The 25,251-nt window shown below is 45.5% G+C and overlaps 1 protein-coding gene across 6 annotated transcripts in view; it reads right to left on the minus strand.

The window, feature by feature from the left end:
• The window catches only part of NRF1 (nuclear respiratory factor 1), a 116,064-nt gene that overhangs the window by 41,443 nt on the left and 49,370 nt on the right, over nt 1-25,251 (minus strand). For all 6 annotated transcript variants that reach the window (XM_056118461.1, XM_056118462.1, XM_056118459.1 and 3 more), the window contains 6 exons: nt 22,718-22,832; nt 21,190-21,316; nt 17,184-17,324; nt 5,074-5,232; nt 3,133-3,330; nt 1,820-1,921 (listed from right to left, as the gene is read on the minus strand). In XM_056118461.1, coding sequence (XP_055974436.1) covers nt 1,820-1,921; nt 3,133-3,330; nt 5,074-5,232; nt 17,184-17,324; nt 21,190-21,316; nt 22,718-22,832 — 842 coding nt within the window. The remainder of the gene's footprint in view (nt 1-1,819; nt 1,922-3,132; nt 3,331-5,073; nt 5,233-17,183; nt 17,325-21,189; nt 21,317-22,717; nt 22,833-25,251) is intronic.

Genomic DNA, 25,251 nt, shown 5'->3' on the forward strand with positions numbered 1-25,251 from the left:
GGTCGGCGAGAAGAAGAGAACCCACGAGAGAGAGCTCCAAGAGAGCAGGGTTCTCAGGCCACTCAGCTGCACACGTCTAATATAGCACTGGCCCATGCGGATGGGCTCAGGAACTGCAGGCTGGCTGAGGAGTCGGCAACTTCTCCCCATCTCACACTGTGAGGGCTCCATCAGTTCTCTCCCTCCTAAGATGCAGAGACAAAAGTGACTGTTCTACGAGTACTTTTCTAAGCAGAAATGGTCCCTGGGTTTGAAGGAGAGTGAGGCCCGGGTACTGCTCTCTGGCAGATACTGGCTGTTTTTCAAATCCAGAGCACATCGTACTGCACTCTAGGGAAAAGCCTGCAGCGACTCAGTGACGCCTTTCCAGTCTCTCTGCTGATGGCCCAAGAGCTCAGAGATGAGACAGGGTTTTTGCTCAGTGTGTAACCTACCTTCTGAGGCCTGGGCCAGTCATGACATTCCATGTACTTCACTTCTCTGTGTACAAAGTGAAGTGTGATGGCAGAACCCTGGCTTCAGAGGGTCAAGAGCTTGGTTCAATAAAGGTTGGCTACCTTTTTAACATTCCATAATTCAATAATTTTGACAGGGAAGAATTTTCTTGTGAAGTCTTTTTTTAAAAGCATGTTTAAAATCCAGTAACCCAGGGCTGGAGCGATAGTACAGCGGGTAGGGCATTTGCCTTACACACGGCTGACTGGGGATCGATTCTCAGCATCCCATATGGTCCCCAAGCACCACCAGGAGTAATTCCTGAGTGCAGAGTCAGGAGTAACCCCTGTGCATCGCCGGGTGTGATGCAAAAGAGGAAAAAAAAATCCAGTAACTCATGTCTGGTTAATAAAAGTATTTACCCTTTCAAATAATGCTTTAGCTTCAGTTTTGGTTTTAATTTTTTTGTTTTTGGGCCACTCCTGGTGGTACTCAGTGCTCAGGGTTTACTCCTGGCTCTGAGCTCAGCAATCACTCTGAGTGGAAGATCGGGAGACCATATGGGTTGAGTTTTCCCTATTTATGTTTTGGGGTCAAACCTGTTGGCTGTGCTTAGGGAACCTTATGTCATACTGGGTGTCAAACCAGGGTTGATGGCAAGCAAAGCAAGCACCTTAATCCCTGTGCTCGCCTTTCTGCTCCTAGTTAGCTTCAGTTTTAATGATCTCATTTTGTTGTTGCTAGTTTTGGGACCACAGTTAGTGATACTCAGGGATCACTCCTGGAAGTGCTCGGGGGACCGTATGAGGTCCAGGGAATTGATCGTGGGTCAACCACATGCAAGGCAAGTGCCCTACCCGCTGTAGTAACTCACCAGCCCTTAATGATCTAATTCTTCCCTTAAAGGCCAAAGATGAAATCCTCTGGGGTTCATAAAAAAAATGTGTAGAATAACTAACTCCTTTGTATTTGTATTTTTTGGGGACACACCCAGTGGTGCTCAGGTCTTACCTCTGGTGATGCTCAGAAAACCTAATGAGATGCCAGGATCAAACTAGGCAAGCCATACTCTATCTTCGTCCCTGATAATTCCTTTTGATTGTGTATTATAAGAAATGTTATATCATAAATATAAAATTCTGAGCTCCTGCTCCTGACAGGTCAAAATAAAAATGATTTAACTGATTTCAAATGGCCAAAATTAATATGCACAGCATGTAGGATTATTTGCAAATTATCGTGATATGAGGTTTTCAATGGTTTAAATAAAATAATGCTACAAATGTGAGACTATTTACAGTCTTCTCACATTCTGATCCCTCACTCTCCCTCACCTACAAATGGAAGTTATTTCAGTAGAGGCAGACAGAATCCTCTTTCTTACCTCTCCGTCAGCCACCGCAGAATAATTCACTTGGGCAACAGTGACTGTGGTTGGCAACTCTGAAGCATCAGCCAATGTGGCTACTGTTGCCCCTGTACCAACCTAAAGAAAAATACAGACAATGTAAGTGCCAATGGGTAGACCCTTCCTTGCTCAGGAGTTAAGATTCATTTGGTTGGATTGACATGGAGAGTATCTTGTCAAGTGAAATGAGTCAGGAGGAGAGGGCCAGGTATAGAAAGACTGCATTCATTTGTGGGATATAAAATATATATGGTGGTGGATATTATCCATGGTGGTGGAAAATGGGCACTGGTGGAGGGATGGGTATCTGATCATTGTATAATTGAATCCAAAGCACAAAAAATTGTAAATCTACAACTTTAAAAAAAATAAAATAAAATAAAGGGGAAAAAAAATAAAATATATATGAGACTAAAATCCAAGGTGAGGGTAAACAGGGGCCAGGAGGACAGGTCAATGGTTAGAAGCTTGCCACAGAGAGTGTGTGGCGGGTGAAGGATACAGATAAACGGATGTGTCTGATAACCTTTCATTACCTGTACTGCAAACCGTAAGGTCCAAAGGGAGGGAGGGAAGGAAGGGGAGGGAGGGAGAGAGAGAGAGAGACAGAGAGAGCGAGAGAAAGTGCATACAATAGTGGCAGGTGGTGGGATGCAGGGTGGGAGGGACGAAGGGACCATTGGTGGTGGGAAAAGTACATCAGTGAAGGGATGGGTGTTGGAACGTTATATGACTGAAAGCCAATCAGGAACAACTTTGTAAATGTGTATATCACTGTGATTCAATTTTTAAAAATGGGGAAAAATGCAAAGAAAAAAAAAGAAAGAAAGATTCATTTAGTACAAATCCAGTACAGATAACAAGGATTACGCTTCACACGATGAACTGAGTTACTTAAGTTCGATCTCAGATATTAACATGAGTTTTGGAGTTTCACTTCAGTCGAATAAGTCAGAAGGCACCATGATCTACTGCTGTTGCCCAGCGACAGTCAAACCTGCTTTCTACCCGCTGCCCATTCTGCAGTGGCGTGGCGAGCAGGAGCCACGTTCCTGGGTCTCTGACATTGGAGTGCTCTGAGAAGCCATTTTACAGCACTTTGCTTTGGAAAGGGCCACAAAAGCTACCTGTAACTCTGAATTTACTTACATGCCAAAAACACCCAAAACTCAATTTCAACAGGGAGGTCTTAGAAAGAGAGAGTTCATTATAAGTATGGGCATGAAGGAAGTGTTCTCCCAGCTTTGGTGAGGTGGCACAAGGAGCCGGTCACTGTCCCGTGTACTCACCTGGATAAGTGAGACAGTGCCGTCAGGGTTACTAAAGGTCTGGACTACGGTCTGGGATGGGACAAGGTGGGCTATACTGTGTGTGGTGGTGGCCTGTGTTTGTGTTTGCTGATCTTCGAATGCGTACAAAAGGTCTTCCCGCCCGTGCTGCTTATAACAGTTTTTAACTATGGTCCGTAGCGCCTGAGTCCATGAAACCTGTGATCAAGAGACCAGAAAAAGCACATGAAGCCACAGAAAGATTGGTCACTCAGTCACCCGGCAGAAGAGCGGCTTCTAATGATCAACTCGTCCCCGCCCTGCGGAAAGTCGCACACTGGCACTGGTCTCCCTGCTTTCCTTCCGGATCCCAGTTGAGTTCACCAGCTTTTACATCCTACATGTTAGACCCTATTCTACCCGAAGGTCAACTCTTAACTGCTCACCAAGGAAGGTTCCTGTCTGCCAACAACTGCAAATTAAGATCCTCACGCAGAAAAAAAAGTAGAGGATGATGGCTAAAAAGCAGCTTTTCTTCTTATTAAAAGATGTTCCCTCCTAGTCTTTGATTCACAAAACTGAGATTACCAGCAGGGTGAAGGGGGGTGGGGATAGGGGAGAGGAAGTGGACCAGGCACCGTTAAGGAGACAGGGAGGGAGAGTCTTGGGCGCTGTGGTGCTGGTGGGTGCAAGAACCACATCAAAACCAAAAACATTAACATTCTTGTAACCGTGTTACCTAAATTTTAATAGTAATTTTTTTTTTAATTAAGGGGAAAAAAAACCACTAAAAAGAAATTGTAGCACTGTAGCACTGTCCTCCCACTGTTCATCAATTTTCTTGAGCAGGTACCAGTAACGTCTCCATTGTGAGACTTCTTGTTACTCGTTTTTGGCATACGGAATATGTCATGGGTAGCTCAGCTTGCCAGGCTTTGCCGTGCGGTCGAGATACTCTTGGTAGCTTGCTGGGCTCTCCGAGAGGGGCAAAGGAATCGAACCCAGGTCGGCTGCGTGCAAGGCAAACGCCCTACCCACTATGCTATTGCTCTGGCCCAAAAAGAAATATATTAGATATATTAAAAATTTCAAAGTAAATATAAAAGACAGCCTGGTGCCAATGGAAGTAATCTCTGAGCACCAGGCAAAGAGCAAGTATACAAGGTGTGAACCCCCCCACACTACTCCCGTCCCTGCAAAAAAAAAAAAAAAGTTCTGTTATTGTCAAACCCATTGGGCCAATTTCATATCTAATTGTTTTTTTTCTTTTGAAATCACTTTTTCTTTACTCTTTCTTCCTTTCTTGGCAGAAGCCACTGAGCCCGTGCTCGGCTATGCTCACCCACTTGGGCGGTGATGCTGGCAGGGTCGTGTTCAGACTTGGGGTTTGGCAGCTTTGCCCCAGCTTCTCACATCTCTTCAGCTGCAGTGTTCAAAGGGCCAGGCCCTTTATCTGGGCTGCTCGCACACCCCAGGAATCACTCTCAGTGCCAGGGAACTGATGGAAGAGCCATCAGGACCTGCTCAGTTCATGCAGTGGCACTAGGGGTCACACTCAAGGTCTACCGACACGCAGGCATTCTGACCAGGGCACCTCTTCCGGTGCATATGCTGGACAGGAATTCTTTCTAAACCAGAATGAAGACATTCTTCAGTCTTCAAAAATGACTCATACATTAAGTTTCTTTGGTTTTCCCCAAGCGCCTCATGAAATTAAAACTGCAGAGAAATGTAAACTAGACTTATTCCAGCCTTCTCTTTGCAGCGATGGGGGCATGAATGGGAAAACTATAAGCCAGAGAATACCAAACTGGTTTTAAAAGGACAGGCTTGACTATTACACACACATGTGATATTAAATGTTTTTTTAGGCCTTTGGGGCATTAAAAAGTAGAAATGACAAAATTGAAGTGGGTCATTCAAAATACAACAATAAAAGGCGACGCAAGTCAGCACCCTTACCCTCTGCTTCTGCTCTTCTGTGCGGACATCACTCCGGACGTTTGCCCACGGGATGTCTTCAGGCCACCAGATGGGTTTACAGCTTTCCTTGCCCCAGCCTGGCTTTCCCCGCCCCGTAGAGTACTTGAGCATCTCTGGAATAAATGCCCGAAGTTGGGCCTGGAAGAGAAACATTTGCTCTTAAGAGGCATGGAACATGGTTAGAGCGTCTTGCCAGTGTCTCCCACCAGATTTCTTTTAGGGGTGGGTGGGCCACATCCAAAGGAGCCCCGAGGGCCAGGGATTGAACTGGGGCCAGCTACGTGCAAGGCAAGTGCTTAAACCCCTGTCCTCTCTCTCTGGTGCCCACCGAATCCTGAGATTATCAAAGAGAGAACGTTCCTGGAGTGCGCTGCAGCATTCCAAACTGTGAGTGGTGAGAACCCATTCCTCCCCCACAGCAGCTCTACCTCCACAGGTGAGTAAGAAGGAAACTTGGGCTGGCAAGGTGCACCTTAAAGCAGCATTTCAGAAATATGTTCCTGTAAGGTCATGCTTAGTTTCTGCCTCCTCAGGTACTGTAACTGAGTATTTCCCAAAGTGGGTCAGACAGCACCCTCTGAGGAGATGGGATGGGGTGGGATGGGGGTGGGCCAGGGTGTTTAGTAGCCCGGGGTGCTACTAAATTGGGGGAGGCACTGTGTTCAATGAAAGAAGGCAGATTTCCTAGGAGGGCACTGACTGATTTTTTTTCTTTTGGAAATGGGATGGTAAACCAAGTTAAGTTTGGGGACCTCTGCTATGACTTATTTCCCTTCTACAGTTTCCATGTATTTAAGGTATCACAACAAAACAAATTGTTTTCAAGGCTGTTTTTGTTTTTCTAAAGGCAATAAGTATAGAGAAATAAACGGTGAAGAGCAGAACAAAACACCATTTGTCAGTGATACTCCTCTGTACCTAGAAAACCCCAGAAAATGAAATGAAAAACTACTATAAATAAGAACTCAAGTGGTTGGTTACAAAATAGACAACATAGAGCTAGAGAGGTAGTAGTGCGTATGGTTCCAAGTCCTGCAAGAGTGAACCCTGAGTACAGAGTAAGTCCTGAGCAACCGACCAAAATATACCTAATAAATTGGCTTTTTACATAAGAAATCATCCTAAAATTCTTCTAGATAGGTAAATGTCTTTGAGTCTGATGTCTCAAGTTAGACCATGAGCATCACCAAAGCCAGACCCTGCAGGTTTAAACCACAGAGCCAACGGCCATTCCTCATCTCTACTCTGTGAGTATTCTTCAGGGCTGATGGCTTTCGGCAAGAGAAGCAAATTACCAAGTGGTGACCTATGCTTTCCCCGAGCTCTCTGGGAGGCCTACGGCACTCAGGAGGACAGCAGCACCCAGCCAAGGACACATCCATTCTATGTCTTCACGCCTCAGAACAAAGAACGGGGAATTTCGGCAATGAGTTAGACTCAAGGACACAAGTTTGTAGTTGTAAAATAGAGAAGAAAAAAAAAAAAGAAAAGAAAAAGTCCCAAGTGGCCTTTGGACTTAACTAATATTAGTGCTAAAATATCAAATGAAGTACTCAATACTTAAGCATAATTGAGAATGCCTGAAACATTGCATTCATATAGAAACTCACTTACATCAAAGAGTCTATATAAACATAAACACATGGCATTTGTAATTAGTTTATCTGAAGACTATACTAACTTAACAAAGCAAGCGCTGGTTGACAGTGTTTATATTTTTATTTACATTGTGAATTCTCCCGACACCCCCCCCCCCCATCCCTCTCCCAGACAGGAGACAGGATATGATGTAATCCTTGTCCTCCTGTATATTTGGCTCTGGCCCCAGCAAGCAGCGGCTCAGAGGAACGTATCCATTTGCAAACCCAGGCCATCAGCTGGCTCCATGAGGTCACTTCTTAGTTATTTTAAGAAAGTGCATCTCAAAGTCATTTTCCCTTTTATCCTCTCTTCTTGGAAGGATCTTTTTTCAGCCTGGGATCCACAGAAGGAAAGGCTTAATCCTTTTATATGATATTCAAGCTTCTTTACGTTTAAAAGCAATGGCTTTCTCATAATGCAAACAAGCTGATCTCACAGACTTGAAATTTCCCCTCTTTTTTAATCACAAAAGTCTACAAAGGAGAGTTGTTCATACCCATAGGTAGGAAAAATCCAAAATTCAGGTAAAATGAAACTAGAGGGTTAAATATCTCTAATCATTCTAACACATCCAATGAAAACTAGCTGTCCAGAATGCTTGGTGATAGGAGTTTGGCTAGTCACCACGGTTGGAAGCTTGTCACAGAGGGGATAAGGGAGGGGGCAGTTAGAATAGGGAAGAGACCACAATGATCAGGACAGCGGGAAATGATCACTCTGGACAAGAGGAACTGAGGGCTAAAAGTAGGTAAAGGGACACACATGATAACGTCACAGTACCTGTACTGCAAATCATAGTGTGTGTATGTGTGTGTGTGTGAGAGAGAGAGAGAGAGAGAGAGAGAGAGAGAGAGAGAAAGAGAGAGAGAGACTGGGGGTGGGGGGGTGGAGGGAAATTAGGGACATTGGTTGTGGGAAATGTACACTGGTGAAGGGACAGATGTTGGAACATTGTATGACTGAAAGACAATCCTGGACAACTTTGTAACTGTTTATCTCACAATGATTTTTTAAAAAAAATTGGCCAATCCTAGCCTGAACCCCGTATAGTCTCAAAGTCTAGAGTTTCTCAGCTTCCAACTGGCACCTCCTCGCCCTCTGCCCATGTCCATGGCACCGACAGCCCAGTGCTGGGTCACTTGGCACCTGGATGCAGGAAACTTCTGTGCTCAGACCTGCTTCAGGTCTCTGGCCTTCCACTGGGTTCTAAGAATCCGCTGGTTCCAGAATCGGCCCCGCTTTCCCGGCCTCTCTGTGCAGTGACCTGGCTCCTAGGCTTCTATCTCTGCCAGCAGAACTCCATCGCCCTGCCTGGCCCAGCCCTTCTTCTCCCAAGCTACTCCTCTCAACCCTTCAGTTAACGTCTCCCATCTGGCCGCTCATGATTCTTCCCTCTTTGAAAGGTCTATGGTATCCGTCCAACCTTCACACCCACTTTCCAGCCCAAAGCTGGTGGATCCTACTTGTGGCCTGCTAGAAGGCTTCATGTTCTCCCTCATGTCTCTGATAAGACTAAATGCTATAGCCTAAATGCTACATTGAGCCAATGTCCAAAAAGGCTAAAAATGGCTTCTGATGTCAAACACACTGTAATTTACACAGAAGACATTGATCCTGTCTCCCTCCATAAAAGAAGCCAAGAGGCAGCAGAGTGAGTGCATATGCATCTGTATAAATATGGCAGAGGATGAGAAACAATGTCAGCACCAAAATGACTATCTAGTCAATTTTTCATCTTGAGAAACTAACTCTCACTCTCTCAACCACAAAAGCAGAGGTAGACGGTTGACATGGTCTGGATCTCTGATCATTAGTTATGCATATTAAATCACCAGAGAATGTGACTTCCTCTAATTAAAGGAAGGAGACAATTAGCAAACTTCTCAAAGATGTTTCATGCTCTAGAAATCTCTGGCTTGGAAATGTTTCAAACTTCTAGAAAAATAGCACTGCATTATAGCACTGTCCTCCCATTGTTCATCAATTTGCTCGAGCAGGCACCAGTAACGTCTCTATTGTGAGACTTGTTGTTACTGTTTTTGGCATATCAAATACACCATGGGGAGCTCGCCAGGTTCTGCTGTGTGGGCAGGATACTCTCGGTAGCATGCTGGGCTCTCCAAGAGGGATGGAGAAATCGAACCTGGGTCGGCCACATGCAAGGCAAACGCCCTACCCACCGAGCTATCGCTCCAGTCCTCTAGAAAAATAACAGAGATTAATATTACAAGCAGAAGAAATGAAAGCAGTATAAAGAAAAGGTGACTTCTATAAGCAAAAGCCCCCAATAAATTAAAAATGGAACTGGAGAGAAAGTAAGTTCTGGCCAGGTCTTAGTTGCTCAAAGTACTAATATCAACTGTATAAAATTTACTCCACTGTACAAACAAGAGCTAAAAGTATCTTCTACTATAAAAGTTCACATTTCAAATCTCAGCATACTAGAGATGAAGGATGTTCTTTTCCTTTTCAATTAGGACATACTCTAATTTCGCTGAAAAGGGGGCAATTTTTTGGCTTGTTTTAAAACCAAACTTTTTATGCTGTAGTAAAAAGTGCTAAGGTTTACAAGGACTGTTCTGTTTTGGGGTTACAACAGGCAGTGCTGGAGATTACTCCTGGCAGGGTGCTATGGGGGGGTGGCGGGGGGCAGGTGTCACTTTCAGTGGTTCTTGGGGGACCTTTAGGTGCCGGGGGTTGAACACAGATGGGGGTTGCAATGCATGTGCTCCAGTCCCTGGAGTCATCTCCCTGGTTTTAAGAGCACTATTAGTAAGTCTAGCACAGAAAGAGTTAAATGATTCCTGTCCTGAAATCAGCTCTGTGCTCATTACCAGCTGGATTAATTACTGGTCCTGGAGAGTTTTGGAAACCCAAGCCATTCAATGTGCTTGTTACGGAAGGTTGGTCTCTAATCCACAGGGGACACAATCAACAGGATCAGCAGAGGTAAAGCCACCCTTCCAGGCTGTCCTTTAATTGGGCTGCCACAAGCTCTCCGAGCCTCTCATTCTGGTGCAGGGCTCTATCAGGACTTAAAGGCCCCGCTCGGTGGGTAAACCCATCCGAACCAACACAGAGTGGAAAATGCCACTTGTCTCCAGGTATGTTCGGCAAAATGTGATCAAATTTGTGTCCGTGGCAGTAGAATCCCACTGTGGATCATGTGGAAACCAAAGCCAGAACTCTTAAAAAAAGTTTAATATGACCTAAAGAAATTCTTACTATGCTAGGAAGTTTCCACTTGTAAACCCAGGCAAATCCTTTGCTGTCCGACAACCGGTCAATCTTCTACATCCCAAGCACCCTTCTGCTCTCATTTCCTGATCTTTGTGCACGTGCACCTGAGTCTAGGAAGTTTGAGACTCCTGATAACCATTTAGGTTCATTACCGAGAAAAGGTCTTTCAACCGGAAATGTTTGCCAACTCTTCCTCTATGGAAGAAGCCAGAGAATACAAAATAATTTTAAAGCAGCTAAATTTAAACCATGTAGAAGGGGGATCATTTCTAGGACTACGGGAAAACAAAAATGTGGCAGGAAAAGAAAACTACAACATTTCACACCACAGATTATTGTTTTCATTTAGAATTACAAACTTCCAAGTCAACAGACCCAACTATACTTAGACATTTGAATTGCAATAGAAAAGACGGGGGGCAGGTGGAGAACCTTTGCTTACAATTTATAATTTGTTCCAAAATTTATTCCACTGACCTCTGTCCATAACAACCATGAATGTATTTTGAGAGACACCAATCCTATATTGCCATTTTTTTTTTTGCTTTTGCTTTTTGGCTCACATCTAGCGATGCACAGGGGTTACTCCTGGCTCATGAACTGAGGAATTATTCCTGGCAATGCTTGGGGGACCATAGAGGATATTGGGAATCGAACCCAGGTCAGCCGCATGCAAGGCAAACGCTCTGCCTGCTGTGCTATTGCTCCACAGCCCCCTATATTGCCATTCTCTTATTGCTGCCAAAAAGAATACTGGTTTCCCTTAAACTCACTTCCCCACAGAACACAGTTCCCTACACACATAATAAGAAAAACTTTGAAAGGAAAAAATTTAAGTAATTTCAGAACGAGTAAATCCAGGGGTCAGTCAACAAAGAATATCACTCAGAGAGACTCGTCTGCACAGATCAAGTCCGTCCTCTCTTTCCAATCTGCCCTCCCCAACTCATCATCTTTCTGGAAGCATCTGGCAAACATACTTCTTCACAAATTATGTGCATTAACACAAATCTATGCTACAAAAGCACCATTTTATCTGATTAAACAAATACAAATGCTACCATATATACCTTATTTTGCTACAAACTGCTTTTACCATTCAACATAATGTCACAGAGATATTCTCCTGGCAGAAATCTCTCTCTTTTTTCTTCGAGGCAGGGGGAGTCACACCTCATGATGCTCAGGGGTTACTCCCGGCTCTGCACTCGGAATTACTCCAGGCGGTGTTCGGGGGGGACTGTGTGGAACGCTGGGGATCGAACCCAGGTTAGTTATGCGTAAGGCAAATGCCCTATGGCTTCAACACAAACAAATGCAGTGTGGCTGTTCCCGTTGTATTTTATTCATCCCATCCTGCCAAGTATTTCCAGTTATGGGGAACAGCACCACATCTGTACTATTACTCTGGCCCAGAATAATCTCATTTAAAAAAAAAAAAACAGGCGCTTAGTGTCTATAGTCCAGATTTTTCCATCAACCATCTAGATTGTTTTGGTCTCAGTGTTCTCAAAGGCTTTTGTGGTACACATATATGAGAATGTCTCTAGCAGCGAAGCAATAATTTCTCTAGCAGAAACAGCCAAAGGGCATAAGCATTAAACACTTTTTTTTCTTTTTGGGTCACACCCGGCGATGCACAGGGGTTACTCCTGGTTCTGCACTCAGGAATTACCCCTGGCGGTGCTCAGGGAACCACATGGGATGCTGGGAATAGAACCCGGGTCAGCTGCGTGCAAGGCAAACACCCTACCCTCTGTGCTATTGCTCCAGCCCCAGCACTGAACAGTTGAATACTTCCCATCAACCTGTCCTCCAAACACAAAGGCCAAGCCCATGCCTACAACTATACAGGACCATAGTCACTTTTACACCTTCCCTTCATTGGGGCTCATCTCACTGGGGAATAAACGGTTAATTCTATGAACTGTCTGTAATGCTTTGCTTTTCGTTTTTCTAATTATTTTTTTCTTATTCACTGAGGAAAATATTAATCTCTTCTACTCTCACCATATAATTTGCAGATCCTTTCTTTTGGTATTTGAGAATTTAACCCTATTCTTTTAGTCAATCCAAAATACGCCTTGCAGTGATCTGTGATGAAGGGCAATGGTTCTTGGGTGGTGGGAGCAGTAACTAAACATGTACTCTGAAGAGGCATAAAATTGTACCCACTAAACATACACTTAGTCATTTAAACGTACATCCAGAGTCATTTAAATCCACTATGGCCTCAACACACAACACACAAAGACATCAAAATGCGTTCTTTCCATTACGAACAAATGCAATGTGGCTGCTGACATTATATTCTCTTCATCCCATCCTGCCAAATATTCCCAGTTACGGGGACAAGCACCACATACCCCTTCCTCATGCCCTGGGAGGGAATTCCATGCGGACTTCACCCTCTGGCCCCACTGCCAGGAGCTGGACTTGTTATGCTCAATGGTGGTTCTCAACCCCTTTCTTCTGCCAGCGGCTGGCTCTCAGCTCCAATGACCCTGATTTCAGAGCTCTAAAGTGGACCTGGGCACAGGATTTTAAGGTCCCCGAATGCGTGGTTGAGTTTGAGGACTCCTGTGAAGTACTTTCTCCAGCCCTTTCTCTTAGCTGCACCTCATTTGGGTGCTGGGGAAAGCCAGGAGCGTATACATGCAACACAGGGATCAACTTCCCGGGCCTCTTTTTCTCTCTGCTGTGTTGTTTGTGTTTGGGCTACAGCTGGTGGGGTGCTACTGGTGGTGGGGGGGGGTGGTAGGGGGAGGCTGCTCCCAGTGGTACTCAGGGGTCACGCAGTGCTGGGATTGAGCCTAGGACTCCCGCATGCCGTGTGCACTCTTCAGCCCATTCAGTCATCTTCCCGGCCTCCTTTTTCTTCCTAAAATTTCTTTTCAGTATAAAATATGCTAACATAAAAACAGAAACCTAAACAGGTACACCTCAGCAGCATGAATGCATTCACAGGGTGGCCCAGCCACCCAACTTCTAGTACTCATTCACCATCACACCAGACACTTTATACCTGTTAGGTTGTAACTTCCTATCTCAACTGCTATAACCCCATGACTGTCTCTACTTCCATGCTTCGTTTCTAGGAAGTTGTCTGTGTGAGAGACTTCACATAAGTGGAATACTGTAATCTTTATCTTCTGTGGTTGTTTAAGGCATTTTCTTTTCTTTTTTTTTAAATTTTTAAAATTTATTTATTTTGCTTTTTTGAATCACACCCAGTGATGCACAGTGGTTGCTCCTGGCTTTGCACTCAGGAATTACTCCTGGCAGTGCTCGGGGGACCATATGGGATTCTGGGAATCAAATCCAGGTTGGCCGTGTGCAAGATAAACACCCTGCCCGTTGTACTTATCGCTCCAGCCCCCTGTTTAAGGCATTTTCTACCCTTACGGTAGAAAAGGCTAGATCTAAGCTTTTTCCAAAATAAAACAAGACAGTGCTCAAACACCCTAAACTGGTGACTGAATTTTTGTTTTCTTTGGTGGGGGCAGGGATCACACCCAGTGGTTACTCCTGGCTCTGCACTCAGAAATCATTCCTTGGCAGGCTTGGAGGATCAGATGGGATCCTGAGGATCAAACCCAGGTTGGTGCAGGCAAGGCAAACATCCTACCCACTGTACTACTGCTCCGTCCCCAGTGACTGAAAGTTTTTTATGCAAAAAATGTCAAATTCTATGAATAGCTTCTTCCTAATGAAGTGATCACTGTACTGAATGCTTCTGAAGGTTTCTCTGAAAACTGGTGAAAAGTTACTATCTTGTTGCATCAACACTCCAAGGGAATAATGCTAAGATGCTAAGGCAACAAAGACTGCCCCAGTGAGAGAGAGAGAGAGAAAGAGAGAGAGAGAGAGAGAGAGAGAGAGTCCAACTTCAGGGAGAGGCGGGACACAATAATGGGCGGTCTGTTTTTCCAGACCCATTTCGTTTATAACTACAATCTTTGCCTGGAACTCTTCTAACATGAACCCTGGAAAGATTTACAACTTCCCAAGAGCAAGAGAATCCTACAGGACTCAAGAGTGATAAAGAGTAGAACCGATTTTCCGCTTGCAAACCGTAATTATTGCTGAAAAGCTCTTTGGGAAAAAATGTGATTTCTTGACCTCCCAAGGTAGCCTGAATACTGGCAGCATTGGCACGGCCTGGCAGAACCCTGAAGGAGACTCTGGGGGCCCACTCCACACCCGCCATCTCAGCCAGACAACGCACTCAGCTAATTCCTATGTACACTGAAGTGTGATTCAGCCCATCCACTGATCTCTGCCGGGAGTAACCCTAGAAAATATTGCAACTCTGGTTTCAGAATCTCTGAAAAGGATGACTTCATTATTTCATTGTAAATGAACCCTGGCTTGGCAAAATCGTCACCAAATTGATTTATTCTGTAACTTAGTCCTCAGCATCGTCTTTTGATTCTTTTGCAAAGTGGCAGATGTTCAGGAGGAAAGTTCTTGCCACTATTTCACAAGGGAGATAGACATTCAAATTCTCTTTGCATTATGGTGGAGGGAAGTGGTGACTCCAGAGCAGGAGGCAATGCTGGAAGGTAGCAAACGTTGCGTGTGAAGCCACAGTGCCTAAAAGATGGAGAAGGGGGGTGGGATAGCGGGGAAGGTTGGTAAAAACCACACATGCTAGGGGAAAAGGGAGCTCAGATAGAGAAGGGAGCACCAAATAAAGGGTGTTGGGAGGACCCTCCCAGGATGGGAGAAGCGTGCTGAAAGTAGACTATAGACCAAACATGATTGCCACCCATTGCCTCTTTTGCAAACCACACCACCCAATAAGAGAGAGAGAACAAAAGGGTATGCCCTGCCACAGAGGCAGGGTGGGATGGGGGGGTGAGGGGGTGGGAGAGATACTGGGATCTGTGGTGGTGGGAAATGGGCACTGGTGGAGGGATGGGTATTTGATCATTGTAAAACTAAAACCCAAGCACAAAAATTTGTAAGTCTACAACTGTACCTCATGATGTCTCACTAATAAAAATTTAAAAAAAAAAAAAGCAAGCTTGGGAGATGGGAGGGAAACTGGACTCGAAGGAGGAAAGCAGACACTAGTAATGGAACGGGTGCTGGAACAACGTATGCCTGAAACGCAGTCATGAATAACTTTGTAAAGCATGGTGCTGCAATTGAAAAATAATAATAATGCATTTTTCACATCAATGTAATTTGACAGGGACCAGAGTGGTAATACAGTAGGTAGGGCATTTGCCTTGCGCACAACTGACTGGGGTTTGATCTCCAGCATCCCGTATGGTTCCCTGAGTCCACCAGGAGTAATCCCTGAGCACAGAGCCAGCAGTCATCCCTAAGCACCTCTGAGTGTGGCCCCCAAGCCAAAATAAATACAATAAAATTCTACAAAGCTGTGTATGTTTTACCACCTACACAATAAAAAGACTACTAGGACCAAAACAGGCTTTTACAACAGACATTTTTCATGTGAAACATTATGTTTTCTAATAGAGAAATTTTCTTTTGCTAAAACCCCAAGCCAAAAACCTACAGAGCTGTTTCCTTAAAAAAGAACAGGGCAGGGCTGGAGTGATAGCACAGCAGGCAGGGTGTTTGCCATGCACGTGGCTGACCCGGGTTGATTCCCAGTATCCCATATGGTCCCCTGAGCACTGCCAGGAGTAATTCCTGAGTGCAGAGCCAGGGGTAACCCCTGTGCAATGCCAGGTGTGATCCAAAAAGCAAAAAAAAGGAAGAAAAGAAAAGAACAGGGCATTTAATTCAGGCAGATCTTACAATATTTATGTTTAAATATTGATCTGTGCAAGAGACAATTTTGATAGTTGATAAGCAAGTCAAGAAATTATTTTAAAATAGGAAGCATTGAGAGTAGGCTAACTGAAAGACTTGGTTATGATTACAATGCAGTTTTCTAAGGAAGACAGCAGACCAACATCCCCCCCCCCCCACATACACACAAATGCACAGACACACGCATGCACACACGTAGACACACACAGGGCTTCTGGGGCAGTGACCCACCCTCTGACTGGGGAAGAGACGCTGACCAAGCATTACTGAGATGCAATCTGCAGACGCCAGGGCAGTCAGGGAGAAGCACGTCTATGTCCTTGTTCTCAAATTCTAGCTGGAGTGTTAAGTACAATGGGTAGGGAGGGCACTTGCCTTGCACACTGCCAAACCCAGGTTTGATTCCTGGCACCCCTATAGGCTCCCCGGAGCCGGCCAGGAGTGATCCCCAAGCCCAGAACAGGAAGTAATCCTGAGCACAGTTGAGTGTGGCCCAGGCCCACCTCCCACCCACCGCCCAAATAAAGAAGGAACAATCAGCCCTATTAAATGCTGGGGGGAAAAAAATAAGGGGATAAGGGAAAAAAACAAAACAAAACAAAACACACCTTAGAACTTGATTTAGCAAGACAGAAGTCTATTAATAAAGAGGGCAGAAAAATTATACTGAAAGGCATTTGATCTTGGTCAAGTTATTGCTTCAAGAGCCGGGAAATAAAAGGTGTGTGTGGGGGGAATAGTCTAGGAAAATTCCTTCAGTATGATTTATCAGAGTAATTGCTTTTGGAACTTCCCTGTGAAGGAAGAGGAAGGAGGAGGGAAGCTGTGACTCAGCAGAGGGTCCTGGATTCTTTTTCTGTTTGTTTTTTGGGGTCACACCTGGCGATGCACAGGGGTTACTCCTGGCTCTGCACTCAGGAATTACCCCTGGCGGTGCTCAGGGGACCATATGGGATGCTGGGAATCAAATCTGGGTTGGCCTCGTGCAAGGCAAATGCCCTACCCGCTGTGCTATCACTCCAGCCCCGGGTCCTGCATTCTTGACCTGGCTCCCTCCCCATAGCATGGGTATACTTGGCCAGAGCGTGGCCACAGCGTGGTGGTCACCAGAATTTCCAGGAAAAAGGACCAGGCTCTGTCCAAAATGGACTACACGCTTCCCTGATTATGCTTCCAAGTCCCAACCATCGCTCATCCAAACCGGCTCGGAGCTAAAAGTTTCCTTATCCAGCGTGAGGGCCCAGATGGAAGAAGGAACTGTCGGCAGAGAGGGGCGAGGCTGCTGTGCCCTTGTGGGCCCTTCTTCCAGCCTGTTCTCGGTCCCAAGGGCTGCAGCCTGCGCCTGGCCCTGCGCGATCACCAAGGCCCGCCCACACCCGCACCCAGCACTGCCTCCTCCCCGCCAGCCCGCCCCTCACCTGGGTCATTTTGTCCACAGAGACCGGAATTCCGTCGATGGTGAGAGGTGGCAGCTCGGAGTTAACCTCCTGTGGCGCGGGGGCGTGTTCTGCCAGGGCCGACTCCAGGTCTTCCAGGATCATGCTCTTGTACTTGCGCACCTGCAGGGAATTAAGGAGAGTAAACAAGATGCCCCAGGACGAGGGCGGGCGGGTACCCAGCAACCAGAGAGTGGGTGGGACGGGCCTCTTGCTGCTGCTGCTGCCAAGGACAGCCACGACCAGCAGATCCAAATTCCCGCTGGCCCCAGACACACCGCACCGCACAGAACTCATGGAAGAGATGATGAAATAGTCGGTAACAGCAAGGAAAAAGAGCCCATGGAAGAGGCATTCCAGAAACCCGCTTCCTGGCTAAACACCCCCACACACACACACACACCCGCATTATCAGGTCGCCGCTGGCCCATCACCCGTTCCAGATGCCATGGGAACGACAGTCATCACTCTGCCTTTCCCTGATAACCACCTCGCTCTGGCCTCCCATCGCCAAAATCAGGATCAGAGATCAGCCAGGGCTGTTCTCGCCAGCATTTTAAGTCACCTATTCAAAACGGCCACTTCTTTCCTGCCAAGCCAGACGACCAGACAGACAGGAGATTCAAGTGCCTGAGAGGCTGGACTGAAAAAGTAGCAGGGACAAAAACAAGAGGTGGCCCTATTGTAGCCGGGGAATCAAAGGTGTCACTGTCAACACAGCTCAGGACCCGAGTGCGCCCTGTGGGCAAGTCCTCCTCCCTTCTGGCCTCCCCGGTGACAGGGGTGAACTTCAACCCATGGTGCCTCAGCAGCTGTGACAGGCTCGGTCTGAACCCAACAGTTATTCTGGTTCCTCGTCTTCAACTACCAGTGCAAGGTCCCTCAAAAGACAGTGCTAACAGCTGCACATTTGTACACGCACACATTCTTCCTGCATGAGCAGAAACGGTAGACAGACACTGGATCCGCACCACCAAGAATGGGATCATTCACTGTGAAGAATACACAAAGGGGCTGCACACACCTCTGGGGATAACAAAGAAGCCACGGAATTATGGAAATGTGACAAGATGGGACAGAAAATTAACTTGCTTTCAGGGCTCAAGCCATTCTCTTGGGAAAAAGGGGAAGAGAGAAAGAGGTCGGCCTAGAAGCTTGGATAATGTTCGAGTCCTGGATATTTCGCTATGGCAACAGGAATTTTCATCCTAATAAGTACCTCATGGAGATTAAAAAAAGAAAAGATTCTCACACTCTGCTCCCAAAATGTGGGGAGGTAAATATAAGGCCCAGTCGACGATGTAGTACAACTCTTGCAGTTAACTGATGAAGGCGATGATGAAAGTAGTGACTTAAAGCATCATCACTCCACGTTTCAGTTTTATTCTAGTTTCTAATGAAGTTTTAAAAAATATCATTATACTTATCATAATAACATAACACCTGGCATCATAGCAACTTTAAGGACTTTAAGGACTTGTATCTTCTGCTTTGTAGATTTCTGGATCCTATGTAGAATTAGGATAGGTAAGGTAAGGTAAAGGCCCTCCCGTTGATCGTCGATTTGCTCGAGCGGGCCCAGTAACGTCTCCATTGGAGACTTTGTTGTTACTGTGTCTGGCATATCGAATACTCTCGGTAGCTTGCCGGGCTCTCCGAGAGGGGCGGAGGAATCGAACTCGGGTCGGCCATGTTGGCCGCGTGTAAGGCGAACGCCCTACCCGCTGTGCTATCGCTCTAACTATAGAAAATATGAAACTTCAAAAGTCTAAATTCTGGTCTTTGAATGTTATCAGATCAAGTCATATACTAGCATGAAGGCCCACAGAGAGTAAATGATAAAAGTTAAGTTCACTGGGGCCAGAGTGATAGTTTAGCAGGTAGGATGCTTGTCTTGCACACAACTAACCAGGGCTCGATTCCCTGGAACCTCATATGGTACCCCAAGCCCCACCAGGAGTGATCACTTAGCATGGCCAGGAATAAGTGGCCCTAAAACAAAACAACAAAACATTTAAGATCATCATACTGGACCTCAAAGAAGGTAAAGCATTAGATTTTTACTATTACATTATTAGCTAATTTAAAACCATTTCGGTCTTTGTTTTGTTTCTTCATTTGTTTTTGGACCACACCTGGCTGTGCTAAGGACTTACTCCTCACTGGGTGCAGGGATCACTCCTGATGGGTTCGGGGGGGCCACATGGGGTGCCTGCGTCAGCTGTGAGCAAGGTAACACCACCCTCACTGCACTCTCTCTCCCTTATCCTGATTTTGGTCATAAAAAAAAAAGTTATTGTTGGGGGTGATGGGGAGAAGAGTTAAGTAAGGCATTTGCCCTGCATACAGTTTGAAGCCCAGTATCACATATGGTCACCAACAGGGGTCACTTCTGAGCACAAACCCAAGAACATCCTCTGGGCACCTCCAGGGATTGCCCCCACTGCAAAAAATTAAAAAATTTATAAAAAAGGTTGGGGGGGGGGACACTCCTGGTGATGCATGCCAAACTGGTGAGTATGCATGCCTGAGACCAAAGCGAGGGCCTCACACATTCAAAACATATATTCTACCACTTGAACCGCATCTGCCAACTCAAAATTTCAGTCATTTTCACATGTCAGTGAAGTTCTAGGGATAATACCTAGGCATTTTGCTAAACTTAGCAATGCTGATTCCTAAAAACTTTTTCAGGAGCACTCCCAGATGCAGAGAGAGCACCCCTCAGAGAAAATGACAACAAAGACCACTGTAGGTGTGACTGCAACAACTGTAAATGTGCCTTAGAGTGCAGCCAATTTCCCAGAGCTTCAGAACCTGAATTAGAACTCTATATATGCTCACTCTATAGGGCTGGAGCGATAGCACAGCGGTAGGGCATTTGCCTTACAAGCGGCCAACATGGCCGACCCGAGTTCGATTCCACAGCCCCTCTCGGAGAGTCCGGCAAGCTACCGAGAGTATCTCACCCGCACAGCAGAGCCTGGCAAGCTCCCCATGACGTATTCGATATGCCAAACACAGTAACAACAAAGTCTCCAATGGAGACGTTACTGGGCCCACTCGAGCAAATCGATGAACAACGGGAGGACTGTGACTGACATGCTCACATCCTTCTCATCCTAAGGCCCCGAGAATTTTTGGTAAAACTCAAAACAATGAAAGGGTCAGAAAGCCGCCAAAGTGGCAGAGCACAGGTCTGGTGCGGAGAAGGCTGGCTCCCCACCCCCACCCCCACCCCCACGGCTCCCTGCACTGTGGGCGCAGGCCTGAAACCAGGGCCCCCCACACCCTGTCCTCACCCCAGGCTCTGCCCCTCCCAAATCTAATACATGGCACCGTAAGCTAATAAATTTTATTCTGATAAAAACAAAATGCACTTTGAGGTCTGATAGATCATTATTCTATTAATAATCCAAAGTTACTCAGCGAGAGAAAGGTAGTTCACATAGCCGAACTATGCAAGACAAATACTGTTTTCCTAAAGTGAGCTATGGACAGTTAGGCGATCGAAATATTCAACTATATTCCAAAGTTGAAGCAGCATTTAAATCAAGTTTTGGGAGAAATTTATATATGAAATCAAGTATCAGCAATGAATACAATGCTCCCGGGTTTGCCTCATTAAATGCACACATTAGAATCGTCCACCATTTTGTTTATGACACACATCAGTAATTTCCCAACAAAAGCCCATGCTGATTTCTAAACAGACACGATACCATTCTCCCCACTGTGCTGGTGAGTAAAACACGGTATCACAGAAAACTAAACAGAAACACATGACCGCGACAGCAGGTGAAGCATGTACCCTAGCCCGCAAGCTCTCTCTGGCACCCTGTCTCTGTTTTCAGGTGCCTGAGGTAGTTTCCCAACAGCCCCTCTCACCTGGAGAAAGAGAGAGTGGCAAGAATACTGTGCTAGGAAGAGGATCAAGGTGTGTGAGCCACTGCCTCAGGTTCGCGAGAGCACTGCTCTGTCCCCTTACCACATTCTCCAGAGGTGCCGCGCCGAACACTTTAAAGACAGGGTTGGGTTTGGAGGGCGAAATACAGAGGACGATAGCTTGCTGGCCCACTCGAGTCGTGTATTCGTCTAAAGTGGCTCGTAGTTTCCTGAAGCACAGAATAAGAAGAAAAATAGACGTTTTAAAAGAAAGAAATTATAGTGGAGTTCATGCACAATTCAATCAGCCTAATCACTGGCTGAATAAATAGCAGTACTCCTACATTAAAAAAAAAAGAAATTACAGTGACAAAGACATAAAGTTGCTTTAATTTGAACTATTTATGCTGCCTAGATATTTTCTTTTCCCTGGAATGTGAATGAGGAGTAAATCAGGACATGTCTTTGTCTTCAGGACCAGGGGAGCCATAAGCAGTCCATGGCAGGGTCGCACAGATAACTCAAGCGACAGCCAGGACACAGTGCTTTATTGGCACCAGTCTTACCACACCTAAGAGGCTTTCTCTATTTTCACTTGTAAATTATTTGCTGCTAAGATATGCTCTTCTAGAATTTATTATATCACGCTTTTAAAAAAGGGCTAAAATTACTTATTTCCCATTTTTTTCCTTGATAAAACGGATTACGTATATCTCTGACATTATTTTTATTTACTATTACATCCAAAATGTAGTTTCCAGGCTTGCATTTTGATATAAACTATAACACTTAGCACTGGAGTATATAGCTTTTCCAAGTAGATTATCACTAGGTGAAATAGAAACACTGTTCTTACCCTCTGAAGTCATGGGAAATTATTTGAAAGCGCTAGAGATGACCCTTCACTCATTATTTTATTTAAACCTACATCCAACCTATCACTGAATTGTGCTGCTGACTTATGAAATACTTTAGAACCTGACCACCTCTTACATTTTCTTAGTTGTTTGTTGGGGACCAGACTTAGCGGTACTCAGGGGTTACCTCTGGCTCTGCATTCAGGAATGACTCCTGGTGGGATCAGGCAACCATATGGGATGCCCGGGACTGAACCCAGGTTGGTTGTGTGCAAGGCAAGCACCCTACCCACTGTGCTAGTGCTCCAGCCCCTAGAATAGAATTTTTTGTTTGTTTGTTTTTTGGGTCACACCCAGCGATGCACAGGGGTCACTCCTGGCTCTGCACTCAGGAGTTACTCCTGGCAGTGCTCAGGGAACCATATGAGATGCTGGGAATCGAACCTGGGTTGGCCGCGTGCAAGGCAAACGCCCTACCCGCTGTGCTATCTCTCCAGGCCCTAGAATATAAATTCTTTAAGGGAATTTGTTTCATTTTACTGTTGTATTCTCAGGGATTAAAGTAGCACCGAGCAAATAACAGACATACACATTCTCTCTGATTATATGGATGAGATATTTTACATTGGTTAAAAGATATTTTCAGTTTCATCAATTCCGTAAGAATGAAATACTGTCCAGCCTATTTTTGTCACCGGAGAGTACGACCCGTGGCCCCAGCCACGAGGATTCCACACTGCCACTTGCACACGAGCGTGTGGAAGGGCGCCTCACCGAAGTAAGCGTGTTTGCTGTCTCTTCCGGATCGACGGGTTCGACTCAAACACGTGCGGCCGTTTCCGCTTCTTTCCCGTGGCCACCGCAGCAGCAGCAGCCATTCCCACAGGACCTGAAACAGTAACGGGTGTGCTGAGATGTGGCCAAGCCCACGCTACACAAGATAGAAAACCACGGGAGGAATCCCGTAGCATCCCCAGGGCCAGCTGCCAATCAACTCGGGGTGTGGGGGGTGATTATCAACATACTTCATTATTACTGCATGAACCCACATATCCATATATACTCCCCTATCACTATATGAACCCACACTTATATACTTCACTACCACTGTATGAACCCACACTCATATGAGATCATAATTTTATTTAGGAATAGACGAACAATAATTTTTTTTTTAAGTGATTGTACCTCCCACCACACTCCAGCTTAGTATCTGCCTAATGCTGTTTTTGTGTAGTTTGGTTTTGCCAGCAGGCCCCTGCTGCTAAGGCGACATTTTCAGAGGAGTCGTACGAAATGGCAGAACTGAAAGATAGAGCTTGAAAAATAGAAATTCCAACTTATATTTCAACCAGCCCCTCTGCCCCTCATTCCATGACCCCCAAAACACTGCCACGTAAAGGAAGTCAGAGAGAGGGACAGGAATGATAGTACAGGGCGATGGGTGTCTGCCTTGCACATATCCTCAGGTCCTCACACTGAATCATCAGCCTAGCGGGCCAAAGATCACAAGGAACGTGTCCCCCAAAATACTGACTAACTGAAGAAACCAGTGGTAAAGATGTGGAGAAAGGAAGAGTCCTTGAATGTGACTGGTGGGAATGTAAAATGGCACAACCTCTACGGAAAACAGCGTAAGTTTCTCAAAAAAAAAAAAAAATTAAAAGACTTTTTGTTCTTATAATAGCCGTCCTAACTAACAGGTGTGAGGTGGTACCTCATTGTGGTCTGGGTTTTGCTCATGACTGGTGACATTTAGTATCTTTTGTAACTCTCCTAGCCATCTGTATGTTCTCTTTAGAATAATAACTATTCAAGGCTTTCAACGTTTAGATTTTATTCATTATTTTAATTTTGTTTCTTGGGCCATACCCAGCTGTGCTCAGGGCTTACTCCTGGCTCTGTGCTGAGGAATCACTCCTGGTGGGACTTGGGGAACTATATGCGGTGCTAAGAATTAAGCCAAGGTCAGCTATGTGCAAGGAAAGCACCCTACTCACTATACTATTGCTCTGGCCTCTTCATCATATTTATTTCTGTACTTCTGTTTTTGGACCACACTTGGAGATGCTCTGGGGTACACCTGGCTCTGGGCTCAAGGATCACTCCTGGCAGTGCTTGGGGAACCTTATGAGATTCTGGGCATCGAACTCAGCTCAGCCATATGCAAGGCAAGTGCTCTACCCACTCTACTATCTTTCCAGTATGCTTTTGCCATTTTTATCTTTATTTTTTTGTTTTGGGGTCACACCCGGCGGTGCTCAGGGGACCATATGGGATGCAGGGATTGAACCAGGCAACGGCCTGCACTATTGCTCTATCTCACCTTTCACTTTTCTGTTTGTGTGTTTTTTGTGTTGTTGTTGTTGTTGTTGTTTTGGTGCCACACCTGGCAATGCTCAAGGGTTACCCCTAGCTCTGCACCCAGGAATTTCTCCTGGAGGCCTGGGAAATATATGGGAATCCAGAAATTGAACCCAGGTCAGGAGGGTGCAAGACAAATATCCTACCCGCTGTACAATTGGGCTTACCTTTGCCGTTTTTAAATCAAGTTTTTTTTTTTAAATACTGGTTGTGAAAGTGGAATATTTTATTATTAAAATAGAGGCCAGGGAAACAGTTTAACATGTTGGAAGTCCATGCTTTGCATAGAGACCTGGGCTCATCCAACATGGTCTTTCAAGCACCAGCTGGGAGTAGCCTCTGAGTATTGCTGGGTGCAACCCAGAAGACCAAACAAAACAAAGAGTTTTCAAATACACAGCAAAGGGGCTGAAGAGACAAGATGGTGGCTAGGGCATCTGCCTTGCATGCCTGCTGATCCGGGTTTGATTCCTGGCATCCTGTCGGGGGAACAGACAGGATCCCTGAAGTAAGCAGTAACTCAGGAGTAAGCCCTGAGCACTCCCGGGTATGGGCCCACAACAAACAAATGCACAGCAAAATGGAGAGAACGTCAGTGATCTGAAATAGGGCTCAATCTTACCCGTAGACTGACTGAAACTCCTTGCTCAGGCAAGCAAATTATATCAACAGAAAGCTCTGTCATACCCATGAGACTGGTAAAAATGAAAAACGGCAAGACTGACTGTGGTGGGCTGAAAAGTAACAGTCACTCTGGTACAGAGCTCTCTGGATGCAAATCAATACAACAACCTGAAAAACATTTAGATTGTTTACCAAGGTGGAAAACATGCCTTTGAGCCCTCTATTTCCCTCCTGAGTGACCTGTAAGTACTATTTTTTTCAATGAGTAGTATTCTTTATTGCTATATTCATTTATTCTGGTTTTGGGGCTACGCTTGGCT

This window comes from Sorex fumeus, unplaced genomic scaffold (assembly GCF_029834395.1).
Source record: "Sorex fumeus unplaced genomic scaffold, SorFum_2.1 ptg000037l, whole genome shotgun sequence".
NCBI classification, from domain to species: domain Eukaryota; kingdom Metazoa; phylum Chordata; class Mammalia; order Eulipotyphla; family Soricidae; genus Sorex; species Sorex fumeus.